Source organism: Aedes albopictus, chromosome 2 (genome assembly GCF_035046485.1).
Source record: "Aedes albopictus strain Foshan chromosome 2, AalbF5, whole genome shotgun sequence".
In the NCBI taxonomy this organism is placed as follows: domain Eukaryota; kingdom Metazoa; phylum Arthropoda; class Insecta; order Diptera; family Culicidae; genus Aedes; species Aedes albopictus.
The window spans coordinates 332,964,247-332,987,509 of record NC_085137.1 but is presented as its reverse complement, the minus strand read 5'-3'; the positions used below and the strand labels follow the sequence as shown (position 1 = coordinate 332,987,509).

At 41.7% G+C, this 23,263-nt stretch overlaps 1 protein-coding gene and 2 long non-coding RNA genes across 5 annotated transcripts in view; all 3 read right to left on the bottom strand.

Annotated features, from left to right (window-relative positions):
• The window catches only part of LOC109398107 (solute carrier family 53 member 1), a 45,597-nt gene that overhangs the window by 10,214 nt on the left and 12,120 nt on the right, over positions 1–23,263 (bottom strand). The window contains exons 3-4 of the mRNA XM_062852537.1: positions 17,731–19,139; positions 284–526 (exon numbers count right to left, since the gene is read on the bottom strand). Coding sequence (XP_062708521.1) covers positions 284–526; positions 17,731–19,139 — 1,652 coding nt within the window. The remainder of the gene's footprint in view (positions 1–283; positions 527–17,730; positions 19,140–23,263) is intronic.
• LOC115259197 (uncharacterized) lies at positions 7,925–8,350 on the bottom strand. 2 transcript variants are annotated; one of them, XR_003893994.2, is made up of 3 exons: positions 8,159–8,341; positions 8,033–8,097; positions 7,925–7,966 (listed from the first exon to the last, which is right to left on the bottom strand). It is a non-coding gene; the product is annotated as an uncharacterized LOC115259197 (long non-coding RNA). The 2 variants fall into 2 exon arrangements; XR_009997853.1 differs by having other exon boundaries at positions 7,931–8,097; positions 8,159–8,225; positions 8,287–8,350.
• On the bottom strand, positions 14,843–15,268 carry LOC134288258 (uncharacterized). Of its 2 annotated transcripts, none has more exons than XR_009997851.1 (3): positions 15,077–15,259; positions 14,951–15,015; positions 14,843–14,884 (listed from the first exon to the last, which is right to left on the bottom strand). It is a non-coding gene; the product is annotated as an uncharacterized LOC134288258 (long non-coding RNA). The 2 variants fall into 2 exon arrangements; XR_009997852.1 differs by having other exon boundaries at positions 14,849–15,015; positions 15,077–15,143; positions 15,205–15,268.

Sequence of the window (23,263 nt, the reverse complement as noted above, 5' to 3'; positions counted from 1 at the left end):
TTGCGGATACAGGCTTTACTCACGATACATATTTCACAACAATCGTTATTAAAAAGTCTTTTCTATCTAGTCAACAATACTCTAACATGAAACTAAATAATAAAGAATTTAAATCTCAGTTCAGTTGATAAATCAACACTTCTCCAAACCAGGAGCAAAAACCATAACCGCTGATTATTATCTTGATTACACGTGTCTCCGCGCCATAGCATCGTCAGCGTGTAAACAAATTCCATCCTACACACGCCCCGCTCGAAATGAAAATGCGCGAATATGTACTCACCTGATCCGAACAATCCATCGGAGCCACGGAAATGTCACGCACGGCACGGAAATTACCGCAGTTGTTTAAATGCTCGTTCTCCAGTCGGAAGTAATTCCAGATAAACCGCCGGAACACCTCCAGTGGGCTGAGAATCGACACGATTATCTCGCGGTCTATGTAGCCCATCTCGATGAGGCTCATGGACAGCGTCCATCCGAACCGCAGAATCAAATCCTCCACGATTGCGAAGTAGTAGAACCACTGGAAAGGAGGGGGAGTAGAAAGAAAGCAGGATGTTGTAGTAGGGTTGGCCTTCGTGGTTTATGTTTTGATGACAAAATCTTCAGCTTCATTTTAGGACTTGATTGAGTAAAAAATATTTCAATCCGTATTGATTCAACTAAATTTTGCATAATTTTAATCATAGCAAAGTGGAACCCTAACATACGTGCTATGATGAATAAGCTTTACTGATTGGACTTTGTTGAGTGTAATAGGATAGTAAGTATATGCAAATCGTAATGAACCGGGGTAAGGTAAACATACATATATCTAGAGTTAAACAAACCATTGCGGCTGAAGATATTCGCGATTGCAGCATACTGAATGAAAATCCATCTTCGTATATTTAAAGCTATTATTTGCAGCGTGGCTATGCTTCCCTTTTATTGATATTGATATGTATATAATATGTATTGGATTTATTAACCTGTTGTTTTCTGCGTTAGCCATGATTGAGTTAATGCATGTAAATGTAAATTTATTATAATTGGCTTTTCTGGTTCGTTTGTATGTAATAATGTATACAAGTTTATATGCATAAATTTACTTAATCTGGAAACTGACCCAATATCAAAACCATTAAAAAAAATGACGAAACACCACTACTGGGGACTGCGAAGATGATGATTTTATTTGCGGTTTTCTGTGAAAAAGTGAAGGAGCGAAGATTTTTTTGCTTTTTTTTCACTCATAATTTCATAAGAAACCCCGTAGGAAGAAAGTGTGTTTCCCGGCTCATCAACCTTCGTAGTCGCGAACTGGACCAAGCGAAATATATCTAAATGAATACATGGTTCCCGGGGATGTTCCTGGAATCTAGAGTCTATAAGTCCCTGTGGAGTATTGTGTTGTTCCATGCTATGCATGCATCGCTCTCCCATGGGGTGGGTATCGAAGCATAATCGATCGCGTTCGCCATTGTTTCGTGCGAAAACGAAAACAATAGATGCGTAGGTGTTTAGTGTTGTGTTGTTTCTTGTTGTGAAAGTACATATATTGCTTGGATGACACTAGTTTACAAAATAAAACGAAACTCGCGAACTTCTATTAACGACCAAAATTTTTGATGCATAATTATTATGTACTGATAACAAGATCGTGCTTCAAAAAATTTTAAGTAAAACACTTTTCGAGTTTTTCCTGAAAATCGAGCGCCACAGTTTTTTTTTTAAATATGGAATTTACTAAAATATAAATATTTTGCGTTGCGGTCAACCAATTTTCAATCTTTTTCAGTGTTGGAAAAAACCGAGTCTCATTGAGCTCTCTCGCACGAAAAGAATCATCCGATAAAAACAATAACAAACTCATGCGCGAAACAATTCATTTGGTTCATACCTAGTGAGCAATTGAAATGACTCGTCAGCCTAATTCACATCCACAAGTTTAATCCTACATATCTCACATAACCTCATGAAACGCCGTGAGTGAGAAAATGCATTCATTCATGGTTTGTGTGATTCACGAGAGCGAAGCTCATATAGTCTCGCGAGTCATTTAGCATTACGTTCATTCGTTTGTCAGTTTTGTTTATATTGGGGTAGAAAAAAAATGTCTGCTAAGTTGTGTATGATTCCGGGTGTATCAACAAGTGGTCGATTAAAAGTGTTTAAAATGGAAAAAGCAGTGGTCTTAAGGACGAAATCGGGAAAGTAGTGGCAGTGCATGGCGAGCAGTACAAGTGTATGGTGGCCGCCAATTGCAACTATGTGCAGGTTGCGAAACTGAACCATGGAAAGTTCCTGAGTCATATTCGTACACAGCACACCCAGAAGCTGGAAGCTCTTGGCATACCACTGACTGGCACCTGTAAAATCCGCTGAGGAATCGCCGCCAACCAAGAAGCAAAAGCGGCCTGGCACTGTCCGTGAAAGAGTGCTCCTCGGACGTTGCAAATGGGAACCGGCACGCGCTTCCAATTAGCTTTCCAGAGTGGATAGGATTTGAAACTTTGATGAAGCCGCAGTGGGAAGCATTCAAAATTAAAATGAATCGCAAAATCCTGACGCAGTTGTACTCCTAAGCCGCGGATCTGGCAAGACGCAGGATTTCGGCAGAAGTTAACTTAAGGGAAAAATGCTTAAAATCGACAGCGCTTCTCGGCGGAATCATGATTCGTTCGGAGTCATGGTTCAATTCTTCAACGAAGGAAATGTTGTTTTCAGATGCTTGGGTGAGTATTTTTTTATCAGCCACTTAATACTACGTAGACCCATTTTCGGTCATCACAAACCCTAAACTAAACTAAACTAAACGAAACTAAATTTATTTCTTTTCAGTAAATACAGAAATGACCAGCAGTCAAACAGCCGCCAAGTTATAAGAAACTATTGAGAATGAAGTATTGAAGGTGTACGGAATACAACGAGAACAAATTTTCACAGTCACTCATGTGATACCCTGTCTTCGGAGTTGGCCGAAAAATCAAACGTGCGGGAAGAGATGACTGCCGTCGAAGCCGTTTACCAAGAAATGGAAGTTTTTCGTAGAATGGACCTGAACGCTACCGATGAAGCTATGGAAGACTACGATGACAGGGATGAGGAAAATGTTGATCAGGAAAATCCACCGTTGGATGGCGAATTTGCTGCTGCAGACACTGGGGAGGAAGAACTGGACGATGCCATTGAAATGCCGGATGATCTCGACGAGCTGCTGCCCGAAAGCACACGGAATGCCGCACATACATGCCAGCTAGCTGTATGGGACGCATTAAATATAAGTATAAGGCTCATTTAGCACCCCCGTCTAACGTAACACGCTGGAATGTTGTCTACTTGATGCTCAAGGCTCTCTGCGAAGAGAAACTGTTCTACCTAATGTTGGAAAACAAATTTCCTGAAATGGGTAAGTAATGTTTCGATTTTTTACAATAATAAATTATGTAAATTTAAGTCAACATGCTGTCTCCGCTCGCTAAAAGCCCCATTAGTGATGAAACGTGACATCACTTTGAGTTAACTTTATTAATAGGCATTTCCTCATTTATTTGGTTTTTGATTTTTCATTAAATAACGAAGCAATATTTTCAAAATCGGTTTTCGTGCACATGAAGAGTATGGATCAAGGTATCTTCTGAATTTTTTTGAGGTGGAAAATGTTTTCCATTTTTGCAGAAACCATTTTTTTGTTAAATACACTAGTTTACAGCATTTTTGAACTCGGTAAACTGATGATCGTTTTTGGTGGAGAATCATGCCCTGAGTTCGAGAACGCGATGGAAAAAAAATTACAATAGAGCGGAAATTTTTTCGACTTTCCATACAAGGTTGATGATTTGGAATCGATTTTTGTTCTATTTTTAAGCAATGTCGCTCACTTCATACATCCCATACTCCGTAACCAATGCTCCGATTGAGCTAAATTTTTTACTGTAACTCGCCCACATATGATATGTCAAATAAACGTTGAGAAAGAATGTTTAAATTGTTTTTTTTTTCTTATAGAAAAAATTATTTTTCTAATATATTTTTTGAAAAATTTGCTAAAATTTAAGGAGATCGACCCCAAAACTCGCCAATATCTTGAATTTCATCAATCTGACGCTAAACCTGCATTCAGATGATCGAATGGTATTAAACTCAAGAACTGTTCTACTTAAAATTTTTTGAAGCACGGTTTCGAAATCAGCTCTAAATTATGCTTCAAAATTTTTGGTCGTTGACGGAAGTTCACGACTTTCGTTTTATTTTGTAAACTAGTGATATTATTCAAAAATGGTTTCTGCAAAAACGAAAAACATTTTCCACCACAAAAAAAAAATTCAGAAGATACCATGATCCATACTCTACATGTGCACCAAAACCGATTTTGAAAATATTGCTTCGATAATTAATAAAAAATCAAACACCAAAAAATGAGGAAATGCTTCCATTTTCGCCTTAAGGACAAGGTATTTGGAGTACATAGCTCAAAATACCTTGTCCTTAAGCAGATGAATTCAAAACAAGGTGGTGGTGATGTCGCTGCAGGATCCTTGAATTGCTATTTCCTTTCACACTATGTTCCGATTTCGTTTATGGAAAGCGTGGATGTCGTTGTTTCGCATCCACAATGTTCATTTAGAGGAGTAACTGGCGATGAAATATTTACTGAGTTTATGTCAGCATCTTGCGATTCTGTTGGAGATGATCTGATTCCTCTTAAAATGCTGAAAATGTCCTTGTGTGTTATCTTACCGTATATAACTGATATTTTCAATTTTTTCATTACTTGTTCGGACTACCCTATGAACTGAAAAATTTCCAAGGTTATTCCAATTGAGAAAAATGACAATCCGACTTCTCAAAAAGTTTATCGACCGATAAGCATACTCTTCGCACTGTCTATATTCGAATCCATTCTTTCGAAGCTGCTAAACAAATATTTGACTCGGTATGATTTGCTGTATGATTTGCAATCTGGATACCGAAAAACTTGAAGTAGGCTCAGTGTACCAGTTATGGCTATAGTACCTCAAATTCGCCATAGTTGATTTTCAACCTTTAAAGATACAAATCAACAAGAAAAAAAGCGTGAACAACAGATCACGATCACAAAAGATGATTGCAATCTTTCAAACTTCACAATTTGCTCAAATTATGGTAGAAATAAATAATTTTCCTTAACTTTTTGGCCTCCTTGCACCCTATTTCGCCATAGTGTACCAGTTATGGCAACTCCCATAAGGAATGCATGTAAATAGTGCGAAGTGGAACCCAAATTAACAAATGTGTCCATAACTGGAACAGGGTTCCTATCATTGGCACACGCCGTAATAATTACTAAAAGTAGTTTTGGCTCCATTTCTATATTTTTCCTGTAAAGTATTGAAACAAATCAATCATTTGACTTATTGTTTACATTCGTCGGTCTTCTTCTTATTTTTGTAGAAATAGTTTTTCTTAGGTAGTGCGATAACTGGTACAGGCACCCTACGGTCACTACCCTGATAATAATTGAAAATGATGTAAGAGAAGCATTGGCTAAAAAAAATGTTACTTTAATGGCGTTGTTAGATTTTAGTAAGGCGTTTTACTCCATTAATCATAAACTTCTTTGTAGAAAACTGTCGCATAATTTCAACTTGGATAATCCTTCAGTAAAACTAATATTTTCCTACTAATCAAACCGTACTCAATATGTTGAATTTAACAGTATTAAATCTGACAGAGTTTCAGTTTCTTGCGGCGTACCACGGGGATCTATTCTGGATCCTCTACTTTTCTCAATGTATATTAATGATTTACCACTCGTGTTATCTTTTTGTAAACTTCATTTGTATGCAGATGATTGTCAGTTATACCTTTCTGTTTTAACTGATTACATATCAGAAATAGTAAGACAAATGAACAGTGATATTTATAACATCATTAGATGGTGTGAACGAAATGGTCTTGTACATAACACGACCAAAACTCAAACTATTTTGTTTCAAACGAAACGTATGTCTGTGTCGGGAACGGTTAAAAATGTCGGCATAATAATGGCCCATCATTTGAACTGGAATGCCCAAGTCAATTCTGTATGCAGGACAGTCTACAATGCTCTTCATTCTCTCGCAACTCTAAGATATTTCACTCCACAACATGTTAGACTTCGTCTGGCACGTTCACAACTAGTGTTTCTTTTTGATTATGGAGACATACTTTTCGGACTGGTTTCGCAAAAAAATTTGAGAAAACTCAATTTAGTTTACAATGCTGTCACTAGATACATACAGGGGATGGCCAAAATGTTTGGGATAGGCAACTTTTTTTTCTCTCACAAAAAAGTTCAACATGTTATAACTTTTCATAGAGCGCATCAAAAAATCTCAAATTTTGACTGTTTGTCAAGCTATTATATGTGCATCATTGGTACAAATTTGGGCTCGATTGATTAATATTTTGCAAAGTTAGAACCGTTCTGGTAAAACACCTTTTTTTAGACAACTCATTTTTGTGCTGTCATATCTCGGAAACCAGTAAACCAAATTGAATGAAATTTTGAACGTACACTAACAATATGTAAATGTTTCGCAAGCTATTAAAACATAGGTACTTTTCAAACGTTGGAAAAAGTTATCATGGATTGACATTTTTTGGACTTTTCTCGAAAAAATGTATTTTTTTTACATCAGTGTCAATAAATTGTAGTGTTGATATCCAAAGGTTTTCCACTTCTGTTCTCAAAAAATCTCTAATCAGATATATTAGAGCCTATTTAGATTGAAGGAAGAACACATTTAATAATTTTTGGGTGGTATTGTAAATTTTACTTATTTTCCTCTATATGGGTAAAAATTTCAACTCGATATAACTTAATTCGCCGTGAGAAAATATTACATTTTATAACGTCGTATTAGATATCAATATATTGTTGATAAACGTTAGAAAATTTATTTAATTCGGTTCACTGGTTTCCAAGATATGACAGTTCAAAAAATAGTTGTCTAAAAATAGTGTTTTACGCGAACGGTTCTAACTTCGCGAAAAATTAATCAATCAAGCCCAAATTTGTACCAATGATGCATACATAATAGGTTGACAAACAGTCAAAATTTGAGATTTTTTGATGCACTCTATGAAAAGTTACAGCATGTTGAATTTTTTTGTGGGAGAAAAAAAGTTGCCTATCCCAAACATTTTGGCCATCCCCTGTATGTATACAATCTCAAAAAATATGACCATATCTCCAGTTATGAAACATTTCTTTTGGGACGCACCTTTGTCAATCATCTCAAAACCAGGCTTTGTAATCAAACATTTAAGACTCTTACCAACCCTCCAAAGTACCTCGAAAACTTTTTCACTTACGTACGATCAACAAGAGCGCCGTTGCTCATTGTACCTAGATGTCGTTCAAATTACTTAAAAAATTCATTTCGTCAACGAGTCATTAAAATTTGGAATGAATTACCAGCACATTGTAGGCAAAAAGGCAACTATCATTCATCCAAAACTTGCATCGATACTCTTTCCAAATGAAATTAAAGTACATTAGCATTTAGATACTAGAAATAGTTGGATATAGAAATAGTAGCATATACTTTGAAAACCAATAGTGGTTACTTGTGCTATTACGTAATTGAATAAATAAATAAATAAATAAGAAAAAAATAAATATTTATGGGGTTCCCAGTCACAGTCCTTACTGTTCTTTATTGGTCATGCTATACATTCGTAAATTTACATGATTTATAAACACTTATGTGTTATCTGCTGTAATTATAAATGTAATATTTGTTTTTATATTTAGCTTTTTCAAAACACTGGATGTTGCGTCAAACAAACTTGGCACTATTCTTGATAGCAACTTTATTTTGAAATGCTTCAAGCTGGAACAGGTTCTATCATTATTAACATTTTCTGATAGCATGTTATTGTACTACTTACATTTAATAGTGCTTTTTTTTATGCCAAATTCACAAGGAACAATCCAATTTTCATCGATATCTGTCTGCTGGGATTAATATAGCAATATAATATATCTTTAGCACAATTTGAGGTGTTATAGATAGCTTACCGTAGTATAATAGTGTATAGTTCTAATTTAGAGAAATAATGACAATTTTAGGCATCAAATTCAACCTGTAGAAATCAGAAACATTACTTTGTATAATTCACTTGTCATAGTAAAGATCTAACCTACCAAGTTACGAATGAAAATAGCGATTAATTTAGGGTACTTCTACAGCATTTACTAGTCGGAATTTTATCTGTAATTCAGGAGACGACTATTAGGCACTGACTAATCAATTCATTATATATAAATCCTACTTTTGATAGGGAGTTTAGTTAAAATAAAGATTCTAAATTAGCACGATCATGTACACATCAGATTAAGATCAAAACATTGTCAATGAATGGAGTGAAGGTTTCCTACAATAGTGTTGAAATCAATCTGTCTATTCGGTGGCGCGCCTAGCGTTGATGGAGGGAATCTCCAGACGTCGCAGGCCGGGTTGCCGGTGCTGTGGTCGTGGCAACATCCCCCTCCCCGTGAGGATGCATGGGTCCAGCAGCCTCACTGCGTCCTACCACGTCCAGTACAGCCAATTTGGAGACAGGCCGCCGGAACAGTCCACCAGATGTCTGAATCATCGCCTGCCTAATTCTGCCATCTCTGCCTGTAGCTACTTCTACAACACGTCCGCGTATCCAGCCATTCCTTCTGGTTTCATCGATTACTACAACAAGGTCTCCAATTTTGAGCGGCTTCACTTCTCCAAACCACTTTGTACGCTTAGTAAGTGTAGGCAGGTATTCCAGGACCCACCGTTTCCAGAAATGATTAGTCCGTCGTTGAATCAGGTCCCAAGATGCGTAGATGTCACTCACGTAGTCCTTTTTTGTCATGATCGGTTGTGTAACTCCGCCTGAACTTCCCATAATGAAATGGTTGGGTGTGAGTGCTTCTTGTTCAGCCGAGTGTAACGGTAGGTAGGTAAGTGGTCGGGAGTTAACGATAGCTTCGGCCTCCGCTAGTACCGTCAACAATCCCTCGTCGTTGAGTTTCTCATCTTGTGGAAGGCTGGTCATAGCTGTTTTGATAGAACGAACCATTCGCTCCCATGACCCACCCATATGAGGACACGATGGCGGAATGAAGAACCACTTCGTCTCCGTGCTGATAAAGGTCGTAGCTGTTTCTCGTTCGATTTGGTCGATTTGATCCCTCAGCACGCGATTTGCTCCGGTGAAGTTCCGTCCATTGTCGGAATAAATTTCCTTCGGTGCTCCCCTGCGACAGACAAAGCGGCGTAGACAGGCAATACAAGACTTCGTCGAAAGGTCATATGCAACCTCTACATGCACAGCGCGGATTGTGAGGCACGTAATCAAGCACACCCAGCGTTTAGCTACGGTTCGATTCACTTTCACCAGGATTGGCCCGAAATAATCGACTCCGATGTTGGTGAACGGGCGTACACCAGGCGATAAACGTGCTTCCGGAAGAGGGCTCATTCTTGGCGTCGAAGGCTTGGCCTTATATACTCTGCACCATTGACATCTCTTCTCCAGTCCTTTAACTACGGTGCGCAGATGAGCAACATAAAATCGTTGCCGTATTTCGTTGGCCACCGTTTCAGAATTCCCGTGCAGGAACTTCCGATGATAATCGTTGACGATGAGGATGGTAACCGAATGCTTCCTAGGTAATATAATTGGAAACTTTAGGTCTTCTGCTACTCCTTGGGCTGCTGTAATGCGGCTATCGATGCGAAGAATCCCATTTTCGTCAAGCATAGGTGACAGACTCCAAAGTGGACTTGATTTATCCAGAACTAGTTGTTTGTCCATCGGTAGAGTCCGGTTTTTCGAGAGAATCGCAATCTCATCCGGATATGCTTCTGATTGTATTAATTTCCACAGCAGAATCTCAGCTACCTTCAATTCTTCATGTGTTAACAAGTGATAAATTCTTTTTCCCGAGGTGTTCCGACTACGAGGCGTTCCGAAACGGATCACATACGCCGTTGTACGTAGCAGCCGATTCCAGTTGGAAAATCGGCTGTAGTCTATGGGAGAGCACAGAACGTCGGATTCTTGATGTAGATGACACACTCTCAACTCTTCATCAGTAGTCGCAATAGATCGTTTCGATTTGGGCCACTCATTTTCCGGCAGTTGCAGATATGCTGGGCCATTGAACCAGCGGCTTGACGCTCCAAGAGACAGCCCGTCAGTCCACTTAGTTGCTTCGTCTGAAACGTTCATCTTGCTGGGAACATGTCTCCAATCGTTCACGTTGGTCGACGACAGTATTTCACCAACACGACAGGCTACAAACGGGCGGTACTTCCGATGTTCCGAGCGGATCCAAGCTAGGGTAACTTCAGAGTCAGACCAGTAGATTGCTCGATTGATTTTGACGGAATGGTTGTCGCGCACGAATGAGAACAATCTAACCCCTAGGACAGCCGCCATCAACTCCAACCTTGGTATGGAGACGTACCTTAGTGGGGCCACCTTTGTTTTCGCAGACACTAAAGCGCATGTTCCAGTTCCGTTTTGGTTGACAATACGGAAGTAAACTACAGCTGCGTATGCAGCTTCACTTGCGTCGACAAAAACGTGTGCTTCCAACGAACGGTACAGATCCAAACTCGCATTGTGGAAGTAGCACCTAGGTATTTTTACAGTGCTAACGTCGTCCAACAAGCCAATCCATTTCGTCCATTCTTGGTAGACGTTTTCGTCGATACACTCATCCCATTTGATGCCGCTACGCCATATGCTCTGCATTATTACCTTCCCGTGTACTAGGACGCACGCCAGTAGGCCTAACGGGTCAAACAGACTCATGATACATTTCAGTACCTGGCGTTTAGTCGGTTTCGTTCCCGTTTCAATCAGCGTCGCGATTTCGTCCTTGAAGACTGTAGAGAAGCATAGCACGTCCTCTCTTGTGCACCACAGCATTCCCAGCACACGCTCCGTTTTCGACTGCAAGGATAAATCTATCGTTTCCTGTTTCGGAGCTTCTCCCAAGTGATCCAGTACTGCCTTTTGGTTGGACGACCAATTTCGGATCTCGAAGCCTCCTTGTGCATGGATCCATTTAACCTCGCCAGAAACCGTCTTCGCCTCGTCGATTGTCTCAAAACTGTCGAGATAATCGTCGACGTAATGCCGTTTGATTATGGCATCAGCAGCTCTCGGGAACTCGTCGGCAAACTCCTGTGCATTTCGGTTCTTAACGAATTGAGCTGACGTTGGAGAGCTGGTTGCTCCGAAGGTTAACACGTCCATTATATAGACGTCTGGCTTTTGTAACGGGTTGCTGCGGAACAGGAAGCTTTGAGAAGGTCGGTCACGTTCGATAACTCTCGTCTGGTGGAACATCTCTTTGATGTCTCCACTGACGGCGACTGGATATTGACGAAAAAGAAACTGCACCGATACCAACGATACAAGAAGGTCCGGGCCGGGTAGCAGAAGGGAGTTCAACGAGATTCCGTCTACTTTTGCCGCTGCGTCCCAGATTAATCGTACCTTCCCCGGTTTTTTGGGGTTGTAGACTGCTCCTAACGGAAGATACCAGATCCGCCTGGGATCTACCTCGGCAAGCTCGTCTTCTGTTGCTAGGTGTGCAAAGCCCTTTTGTTGGTATTCCTGTACTTGACGGTGGATGTTCTCTTTTAGAAGTGGGTCTTTATCCATGCGCCTCTCGAGGCACTGCAGACGGCGTAACGCCATCGGAAAGCTGTCAGGAAACTCCACGATGTCTGTCTTCCACACAAGCCCGGTTTCAAAACGGTTTCCTATCCTGCTTGTCGTCGCTTCCATGATCTTCCGTGCTCGCGTTTCGGCATCGGACTCCAGGATATCCTGATGGCGTACTCCACAGTCTTCAGCATTGAAGTATTCTTTAACTAGTTGCTCCAGCTTCTCTTCGGCTTCACATTCACACACGTGGTAGCTGAACTCCGCGTTGTTTTGCACCTCGTCCAGACTGCCGTATACGCACCATCCCAAACGCGTTTTGGTCGCTATGACACCGCTTCGTCCTTGTTTGACTTTCAGCGGTACTGCAAACTGCAAATTTCGAAGGCCTACAAGGAGCTTAGGAGTAGCGTTCTCGTAGTTATGGATTGGAAGGCCTTTCAGATGAGGGTGGTCCTTTTGAAGTTCATCGAAGCGGAGCGTTTGAGTTGGTAGGTTCAAACTTTCTACGGTGCGGACGTTCACTAGGTGGAGCCGATTCTTCTGATCAACTCCAGATACCTCCAATGATACTACCTGCGATTCTTCTTCGTTTCTTGTCATATTTGCCGTCCACTTGAGACAGAGCGGGACGTTTGGACCTTCAATCCCAAGTTCTTCAACTAAGCTGCGCTCGACGAGCGTTGCGGAAGAGCCTTCGTCCAAAAAGGCAAACGCATTGACGGATTTTGTAGTCCCATGGATTTTTATGGGAATGATGCGGAACAGAATGGACTGCTCATGATGGTGGTGTGCATGATCTTCTGTCCTCCTGACTTCCGGCGTCTTCTTGTTGATTTCTTCGCTCTTCTGGTGTAGCAGTTGATGGTGACGGAATTGGCAACCGTCTATCCCACATCGACTTGAAATGCGGCACGTGCGTCGCCCGTGTAGATTAAGACAAGTTCTGCAAACCTTCAGCATCTGCACATTTTTCCATCGATCGTCTACTGCGAGTTTTTGGAACTTAGTGCAGTCTTTCATCCGATGACCAGCTTTTCCGCAGAATAGACAAACTTTATCCTGCTCCGTTTTGTCTTTCACTGCGTTACCCGATGTTGGTTGCTCAGCGTGTGCATGGACGAAACTTTTGTCTTTGCTCCGCGACTTGTCCTGCTGTCCGCCGGAAAAAATAACCACTTTGCTAACCGACTCAACTATTGTTGACATAAAATCGCTAAAATTCCGCAAACTTGCATCAGGGCGAAATGACAAATGCTGCGCCCACTGCAGTTTCACGTTGGCTGGTAGTTTTTCAACTAATTCTTGAAGCAGCGCCGGGTTCGCCAGGTGCGCTTGCTGGCCGGCTGCAACCAGATGTTGGGTCAGGTTTCTGACGGACATTCCGAAGTCAATTAGGGAGTCCAATCTCTCGGACTTGGGATTTGGCGTCTCGCGCACGGTTCGAATAAGCCTGTTGATAATAACCTCCGGGCGTCCATACAACGTTCGTAGTGTGTCCATCACATCCGGAACGGAGTCAGGTGATAGGAGATAGTATCGCACTGACTTCAAGGCGCTACCTTTCAGGCAGCGTTGCAGGCGGGCGAGATTCTCCACATTACTGAACCCACAAGCGGCCGTGGAGTTAGTGAAACTGCTAAAGAATATCGGCCATTCTTCTGGGTCACCTGAGAACTCGGGCAGATCGCGTGGCATCACCTGTCTTGCAGCGAGTTGTTCTTGGGATGGTCGACGTAGAACGGCGGTCGGTAATACAGCTGGGAAACTCGACGGTGCAGAATAGACCTGCGGCTGCGCAAGTGAGCTCGAATTGCCTGGAGCATCGTAATAGTTGAACTGCGCCGAGTGCTGCTGTCTGAATGGATCCGATCCTGGAGGAAGAATGTTCGAGGGCGCGTGAAGCGTACGCGGCTGCTCGTATGAATCTGTTTCATGTGGAAGAAGATCCGATCGCGCTTGATGGGAACGCGGTTGCTCGTTTGAAATCAGATTGCTGGCAGAACGATTCGAGAATATTACCTGTCGCGATTGCTCTAATGGAGCTGCCATCGGAACCGATTTAGCTAGAGGAACAGTGTCTCTGCCGTGCTGATCTACAAGAGGATCTGTCTGCTTCTCAACTGATTCTCGCGTCCTGTTCGTCTGCGTTATACATTGCGCTTTGGGAATCGCACCTTTACTCGTGCTTGGCACAGGTAGCTTGAGAGGAGTTGACTGGTTTCGCTGCTGTAGTTGAATCCGAAATCTCTGCAATTGTGCCTCCAGATCTTGAATCTGTGCAAGTGTCGGTTCTGGCTGTTGTTGGCACTGTGCCAGCTGCTGCTGCAGTCGTTGAAAACCTGATTGCACAGCTCGCTCGATCGTCACTTCATCGGTGGGCGTGGTAGCTTTCTGGGGGTCTGGCTGTCTCAAACAATCATATCCTCCTACAGCTCCTTGTTCCTCATCCGGTAGATTGTTGATCAGCGGCTGCATCGGCTGTGGAAGCTCAGTAAGCGCTGCTACATGCGAAGCTGGGACGACCGGTTGGTTGGTTGCGGGGGTATGCTGATCAATCCATGTGGATACCTGCTTCTCTCGAGACTCAATCTCGATCACGCGGCTTCTGACACTACGATTGTCTTCCTCTTCCGTTAACGTCTCTTCCAGATCGAATTTCTCCTGCGAGTGCTTCTTCTGAAGTTCCAACTGTTTCCTCTCCAATTCCAGCTGCTTTCTCTCTAGTTCTTGCTGCTCAGCCAGCCGTTTCATTTGGAGGATGGCTCTGCGACTCGACGTAGTGGATCGTACCGACTGTGGTACCGTGGGAGCTGGTAGGCATCTCCTACATGTCCACTCCTGGTCTCTTACCGAATCGGTGACACCGGCGCATGTGTAATGCCACCAAAGACTGCATGTATCGCAGGCTACGATATTATCGGCCGAATCCGGGCGCTTACAGGCAACGCAACTGTATCCAGGTCGTGGTGGCGGGGTGGCTGTTTGGTGCTGGGCATCCATATCGATATTAAATCTTGAAGTTTGTTGCGTCAAACAAACTTGGCACTATTCTTGATAGCAACTTTATTTTGAAATGCTTCAAGCTGGAACAGGTTCTATCATTATTAACATTTTCTGATAGCATGTTATTGTACTACTTACATTTAATAGTGCTTTTTTTTATGCCAAATTCACAAGGAACAATCCAATTTTCATCGATATCTGTCTGCTGGGATTAATATAGCAATATAATATATCTTTAGCACAATTTGAGGTGTTATAGATAGCTTACCGTAGTATAATAGTGTATAGTTCTAATTTAGAGAAATAATGACAATTTTAGGCATCAAATTCAACCTGTAGAAATCAGAAACATTACTTTGTATAATTCACTTGTCATAGTAAAGATCTAACCTACCAAGTTACGAATGAAAATAGCGATTAATTTAGGGTACTTCTACAGCATTTACTAGTCGGAATTTTATCTGTAATTCAGGAGACGACTATTAGGCACTGACTAATCAATTCATTATATATAAATCCTACTTTTGATAGGGAGTTTAGTTAAAATAAAGATTCTAAATTAGCACGATCATGTACACATCAGATTAAGATCAAAACATTGTCAATGAATGGAGTGAAGGTTTCCTACAATAGTGTTGAAATCAATCTGTCTATTCGGTGGCGCGCCTAGCGTTGATGGAGGGAATCTCCAGACGTCGCAGGCCGGGTTGCCGGTGCTGTGGTCGTGGCAACACTGGACATTTATTGATATGTTTTGTAATGCCTTGAAACCATTGTTTTTTCTAACGGTGTCTCTCCAACAAAAGTACGTGCCACTATCGGAATTCTATACTCAGTGGCTAATTTGTCAGGCTCAGTTGTACGGGATGAAGGACAATACTCTTTCAGCAAAACTTTTGAAGGCAATGGAAAAACGGCTGAAAAGATTGACTAGCACTGTTCAGTTTAAGGTTTCTCTCTACATGGATCCTCGATTTAATTATATCGGCTCGAATCGAATCTCCGTCATACCTAAGATTCTTTTTCCATAATTAGATAGCTGAATATAATATGTTTCGATCATGTAAACATAATGTTTGCATCAAATTAGTGGGAGTCGAGATATTGCAGAATATATTTGCCAATATCCTTAAATTTGAACAAAATATCCAAAACATAATGAAGAGTTGATTTTTTTTCTCAACATACATTTGAAATATTAGATGTTAGCCAGTTACAAAAAAAAATCAGCTCTATCAGGAGCATTAGGGACGGAAAAAGAGACGTATGAAGCGAACAATTTTGCTTAAAAATAGAACAAAAATAGATTTTAAATCAACAGTCTTGTATGGAAAGTCGAACTTTGCTCTACTGTATTTTTTTCCTTCACGTTTTCGAACACAGGACATGATTCTCACTAAAACTTACACTTACCCAGTTCGAAAATATTTACAGCATGATAGTGTAATATGCATTATCAATGTAATGCAATTTCTTATGGCAAGGGCAAATGTAGAAGTAAAATAAGATTTGTCAAATGTTTAACCTATGCAGCTCATCGCTTTTGTTTGAACTTTTATAAACCGTAGATCTGTTTTTAAATATAATATGCAAAGCAGAAACCAGCGAATATGCTGATGTGAATTGGGATACATTGTATTTGTTTATGCAACAGCAACTTTTCCATTTATATATATTTTATAAAAGCTAGTAAACTACCTCTTAAAGGCCATGAAGAGGTAAAGTAATACCGATCTTGCGTTTAAATTTGAAACTTTGAGGAAAAAAAATCCTAAATACGTGAAATCTGTATTTTAGGGTATAATCACAAAATGACACATCATAAAATGTTGGTTAAAGATTTTGTTGAATATGTCAAATATGAAGTTTTGGCGATAATAATTGAAAATAATACACACCCGGGAATACCTGGAATTCCGAGAAGCCAAAATAATAATCCCAGGATTCGAAAAATCCAGGAATCACCTGAATTCCGAGAACTCTTGTCCCGGGACATCCCGGGATGGACACTAAGCCGTCCCTTGTTTTGCAACAACTGTAAATGTTGTAGGATCGTTATTGGAAAATGATCGATTTAGCTCAGAAATGATCGTGTCAAAATTTGAAGTCCGTATCTCAAGGCTAAGCGGTTTCTCAAGAGGCCTAAAGTTGTCTGAAAATAAAAAAACATGATTTTTTTTTCGAAGAAAAATACGCTATTCTATTAAAACCGATGATTTTAGAACCCTAAGGGCCAAAAATGTGTTTAGAATTGTAATATCTCCACTCGTTTTTGAGTCGCTAGCAAAAACCGCAGAAAAAAAACACCATTTTTCAGATCCCGAAGCAAACCAATCCTACTTTGCTCAGTAACTTGAAAACGAGTGGAAATATCGCAATTCTTAAAGCATCGGTTATACGCTATTTTTTTTCGTCGAAAAAAATCTTGTTGTTTTAGCCCCATACAATTTTTGAAAACTTTATGCCCCTTAATAAATTACATCACCAACCTTAGGTGACTCCCAGATTGACAATGTACACTACTCTACTAACAAACATTCCTTCCTGAGATAAACGAGGAGATGCAGCAATTCGCGGTCTTTATAACAACGTTTGTCTCACTAACATTCCTTCCCATCCTCGTTGACCGCAAGGACGTGGCCGGCGCCGTTATTGACCTTACTAAAGTTTAGAGCTCTCGAACTGTTTACATTGAGAATAGTAAGCTAGTCCCAAGCTCTATTCATTGGTTCCTTGTGCAATTTCGATTGCTCTGGTCAATCACGGAGTAGCAACTACGAATTGTGCGGTCATCTATGCTCATGCTCATGCTCATGCCTAGGATTGCGATAAATATATTTTTTAATAATACTTTTTTTTATCTGTATTAACGAGATTTTTTAGCCCAAGGCTAGTTCATCTCGGGACCCACGCTTTACTTCCCTTCCGAAGGAAGAACTCACATTTTGTGAGTTTGTCGGGAGTGGGATTCGATCCCAGGTCCTCGGCGTGATAGTCAAGCGTTCTAACCATCACACCAGGTCCGCTCCACACATTAATAATACTTACATTTGAGCTGTACACCACCTCGTCTCGCAAGAATTTGTTATCGTTGGCCTTCGCGTCGAACAGTCCCCAATCCATCTTGATGTCCCAAGTGTACGCATAGCAGGACGACACAATCGAAGCGATGATCCACAGGTAGAACCAAGGGTTATCGATGCTTTTCTCGTACTGATCCCGAGTGGCTTGCGTCAACGAAGAAAATGCCACCACAAAGAAAGACGTTGAATACTTTACGGCGTTGGCCAAATGTGGATGCGCATCACGGGTGTCACGGAATCGCCTCAGACACTGCGCCATACGGAACCATGCCGGTAGCATAGCTACGATGGGTCGAATCCACAGGGAGTTATCAATGCATTGGTTCGGGTTTTCTACATGATTCCAGTTGGTGATGGTTGAATAGAAGCAGATGAAGTACTGCAAGTCCAGAAATGCAGGAACAATGCTGTTTAGCTGGTCCGCCAGCCAGAAATCGGCAAAATTTACGTAGAAAAACGGTGCCATAACAATTCGACTAATAATTCTGATTGTCCAAAAGCGAGCTTCATGACGAAAGGTTTTTGTTGGATTGAATAGGAATGCTGCCATCAGTAGGTACAACGCCAAGGGGCTCAGGTAAGCCGGTATGCTCAGCGATTCTGCATAGAGATAACTAAGAACACTCAGTGTCCATATGACTCCGAAAATTGATGCCAGTTCCATTAGATGCTGCTCGGATAGATGATTCCGGGGATCTAACTCGAATATCAGTACATGATTGACGCCGGACGAGCGCCATCCGTAAACATTGATTCCCCAGAGGAAGAGGAACTCCACTACCAAAAGTGGTCCACGATACAATCGAAATGCAACTATCCAGTCATCTTTGCGATCGTAGAACATAGCCGAAAGCAACACTGCTACGCACAGCACTAGTAGCGATCCGGAAAATAACCCCACTTTGAAAGTGGTCCATGGACTTTGCTGCTCGCCCAAAGGTGGCACTCGGAGACGCTTCATGGCCCGCTGTCGATCGCCGCCCTCGATTTCATTGGTAACAATGTTTTCCGTTTCGTGGATCAACCGGTCGATGTCCTTGTTCACGTAAAAGTGTGCCGACTCCACGTGCTCCGCTCTCCATCGTGCACCAAAGTCCACGTTCAACAGTTTGTCGTGTTTCTTTAGAATTTTGCGAAATCCGGTGAAGTTGAGATTTTGATAGTTCTGCAGCAGGATAAGACTTAAATAAAACTCGCTGAAGGCAAGCTTCAGCTCCTGGATTTTACGAACGGAAACATTCTTTTTCCGCAAAAGGTTTTTCTTTACCCTGTGGAGATTGTCCTTTTTCTTTTTGGTAGATTCTTCGAGCTCGAGCGTTTCACTCAACTCCGTGCGTAGATTGGCAAATTTTCGGGTGGCTTCTGCTAGCTTTTCTGCAAATAGATAAGAAACAAACACCATGTCAAAACAGGAACTAGGACGTATTCGTCTCTGAAAAGTATGTTTTTTTCCTGACGTTACATCAGAACTAGTACCAGTACTTCCAGGCTTCCCGGTATTTTGAACGCAATTCAAATCATATTTACATAAATCTCGTGGTTCTTTACTAAACCTTATTATTTTTGGGAAACTATGTGCGATCAAAACTGTTATGGAGTTTATCTTTTCAAATCTGCCGTCATAACATTAGTCACTATGACTATAAATGGTCTCATTATACAAACAAATATGATTTGGATTAATCTATGTCATCTAATTTTCCATAAAGTTCAGAAATTCATGTCTATACTGGCGACAGTATTCTTTTCTACTGCACTACAGAATGTTACAAAACAAATTATAAATGTCCTACATTGCTCTGCATTTTTGAATTATTCTGCATTGTAAAACCTGATTTCTTTGATGATCAACAACGTATGGAATATTCTCATGAGTGTCTACATCCCAATAAACTCAGTAATCATGGGTGTATGAAATACATCTAGCCTTATATGATGGAACTATAAATAGATCATTGTCTTTTAGTTTTGAGATTAAGAACAGCTTCCGGAAATTCCATAAGCTGCAGGAGTTTCTGTAAGTCTGTCACATTATCTCTTGAGCTTTCTGCTTACCATTGGTGAAGTAGAGTAACTCAAAACTAACTAAATAAAAGTTGGCTTACTGAAGAAATTCCAGATGATTTGATTTCTTTACAAGGTTAAAACTAGTACGAAATGATAGAATCTACGGTCGTGGAGGAGGTATTTGTGTGTACATAAAAAATGATCTGAACCATAAAATCCTTTCGATGTCAGAGCATCTACTGAATGCAGCTTATTCCAATCTCACCGAATATATTTTTCTTGAAATTAGGTACAAACAACATAAATTTCTTTTGGCTACAATTTACAACCCCCCTCAATCAGATTGTTCTCAAGTTTTGTATGACAAATTTACCGAGCTTTCTTTAAATTACACAGATGTAGTTATCTTGGGTAACTTTAACACGGACTGGAGTAAACCTTCTTACAAAACAGACAGATTGGTTGCTTTGGTCTACACACTTTTTCATAAGTGGTTGTTCTCAAATAGATCTTGTATTTACTTCTGATATTCAGTTTGTTAGCAACCTTCATCAAGTATCCGCCCCAGCGTTTTCAAAGCATGATGTAATATTTGCATCACTTAATATTTCCCGCATCGAATGCAATAGTATGTATATGTTTCGTGATTACAATAGCGTAGATATTCCATCACTCGTAGATGCGATCGATTCTGTAAATTGAGACGTTTCTCGTAGCATAACTGACACTGATGTTGCTATCGATTTGTTCAATACAATTCTATCAGATTTGCATGATGTTTTCGTTCCTCTTCGCCGTTGTAATCCAAAACGCAACCCATGGTTCACTCCTGAAATTCAGAAGCCTATGATTGAACGCGATATAGCCTAGAGACTTTGGAATACTGATAGGACTTTTCATCATCATGCTCAGTACAGAAGATTACGGAATAAAGTTACTAGCTTAATAAATGCCGCGAAGTCCAATTACGTTGATTATCGCGTCAGTTTGTCTAACTCTAGTCAAAATCTGTGGAAAAAGCTAAAGCAAATTAACTCTACAAAACCTTCTACCAACCAAGAAAAATGGGAACATTCTAGCGACGAAATTAATGATGTTTTTGCAACCAACTTTAGTGGTAGTAGTAACGACTCTATATTTGTAGGTAATGATAACGGATTTTGTTTCTCTCCAGTTGATGATGCAGATACAATTTTGGCAATAAAATCCATTACATCTGATGCAGTTGGCTTAGACAACATACCTCTAAAATTTATCAAACTAGTTTTACCTTGTCTAGTTACAAAGATAACGTTTTTATTCAATTTGATTATTGAAACTTCAAAATATCCTCGTGCATGGAAATGCGCCAAGATCATCCCCATTCGGAAAAAGTCTAGAAGTAACACTCTTGATAACCTTCGCCCAATCAGCATTCTTCCGGCCTTGTCAAAGGTATTCGAAAAAATGCTCAAATCCCAAATCCAACAACACTTCCAAGCTCATGACATGCTGTCGCGTTATCAATCTGGATTCCGCTGTGGGCACAGTACAACAACTACAGTCCTTAAAGTTCATGACGATATACACATGCTTCAATCGATAAAAGAGGGGTTGCTTTTTTACTGCTTATAGATTTTTCTGAGGCCTTCGATAAAGTTTCCCATGCTAAATTGTTACGTAAACTTTCATCAATCTTCCAATTCTCTAGTTCTGCAATTGGATTGGTACGGACATATCTGTGCAATCGTACTCAATCAGTGTTCGCCAATGGAGTTTACTCTAATACTGCTAGCATTACCTCTGGTGTCCCACAAGGCTCCATTTTAGGACCCTTACTTTTTTCATTATTTATCAATGATTTACCTGATGTACTGAAATCCTGTTTCATTAATTTGTTTGCTGACGTCGTCCAAATTTATTTTCACTCCTTGGATTTACCTTTACATGTTATGGCCGACTTAGTGAACGCAGATTTTTCAAGAGTAATGAGATGGTCTGGGGCTGCAAAACGGTGAATCGATAAGGAGAGCGTCCAACATAGCTCTGGTCCTCACAAGTTCCTACCTCATGCTTCCACGGGTCAAACGATGACAAAGACCGCCAGCTAAGAGTTGTGTGTCGGTGGGAGCTTAAGATGGCGTTTCTTAGGCGAAGCATGTTCTAACATCAGTGAGGACTCACCTTTGGCATCGCAAGGTGACCGAGCATCATGTGCGCTGCACACGAACTGTTCAAGCGGGGTTTGCCTAGGCGTGGCGGGGGTTCAGCAGTGGGCTCTGCTGGGCCTCTTCAGAAATACCACACATCCGGAAGCATCAACTCTGTTCAAGCGAACCGGCACCGCTTCCAAAGTGCCACAGCCTAGTCAGGGGTGCCTCGGGCACATCAGGAGCGATGTCAGTAAGCTCCTGATTACGATATACTGGCGCGCGACGTTACTGGTCAATGAGATGGTACACTCTAAGAGGACCGCGGAGTAGAGGAGTGCTGGTGGTGACGGCATTCTATCCTCTTAGTAGGGCCGGGTGACACTGACCTGAAACGACGGATGGGCTAATGTCGGAGCCGCCTTCCGTCCCATAAAACCTTGGCAAGGCCTTAGAGTACGTTCCCGAACTGTATCCAGCTTAGGAAACTAACTGGGTGGAGGTAGGTTCAGTTGAAGTATCCTGATTTGCGCTGATCCTGGCTCTGAGCTCAGGTCCCATAAGGGCCTGTGCCAACCCGTGGGTGGCCTCCCTGCTTGCATAGATAACCACCGGGATCCTTGGGCGACTACTTCAGTGGCAGTGAGGGATAGCGGCTCTAAGGGGGACCCTTACAGCAGTGATGGAATCGTATTTGATTAGGGAATCTGAGAACGTGGAGGGTGAGGTGATCAACCCGTTCGCGAAAAGCGGACTGGTCAGATCACCAACGCAGGCGTCGAGGGTAGAATCCCCGCAAGTGTCGGAGTACGGCACTCCGAGGGTCGGGTCGGCAATAGAGGACACGCAGATGAGTGGGGCAGAGCTCACGCGTGCGCTGACTCGCAACAGGGATGGACTTCCGAAGCTGCTGGTGGTCTCCGAACAGCTCGACGAGCTGATCGGATACACCAGTGGGCGGAACAACATCAGTAAAGACCTTAAAAAAGGTCTGCTGAGGCTCCGCGATTCGGTCGCCCAGGCCCGGAGGGAGTACGATCTCCTGTTTGATCGTAGTGCGGGTAGAGAGGAGAGGTCCACGCAAACGGACCGCTCCTCCACAGAGAGTGTGTGCAAGGTGCAGCCAGGTGGGGCTGCAGAGAGTGAAAAAATCTCGGCCCAAACCAAACGGCCGAGATCGATGGATGTGGAGCGGCCGGTGAGTGGCAAACGCCCGCGTAGTGCGAGTAACGCCAAGCCGGTAGCGAAACGGGCTCGGGGCAAAGAGCCGAAACCCCGAGGCGAGACTGCTAAGAGCGGTAGCAGTGACCAACCGGTCCAAGGGAAGGTGAACCCTTGGATCACGGTTGGCAAGAGAGGGCG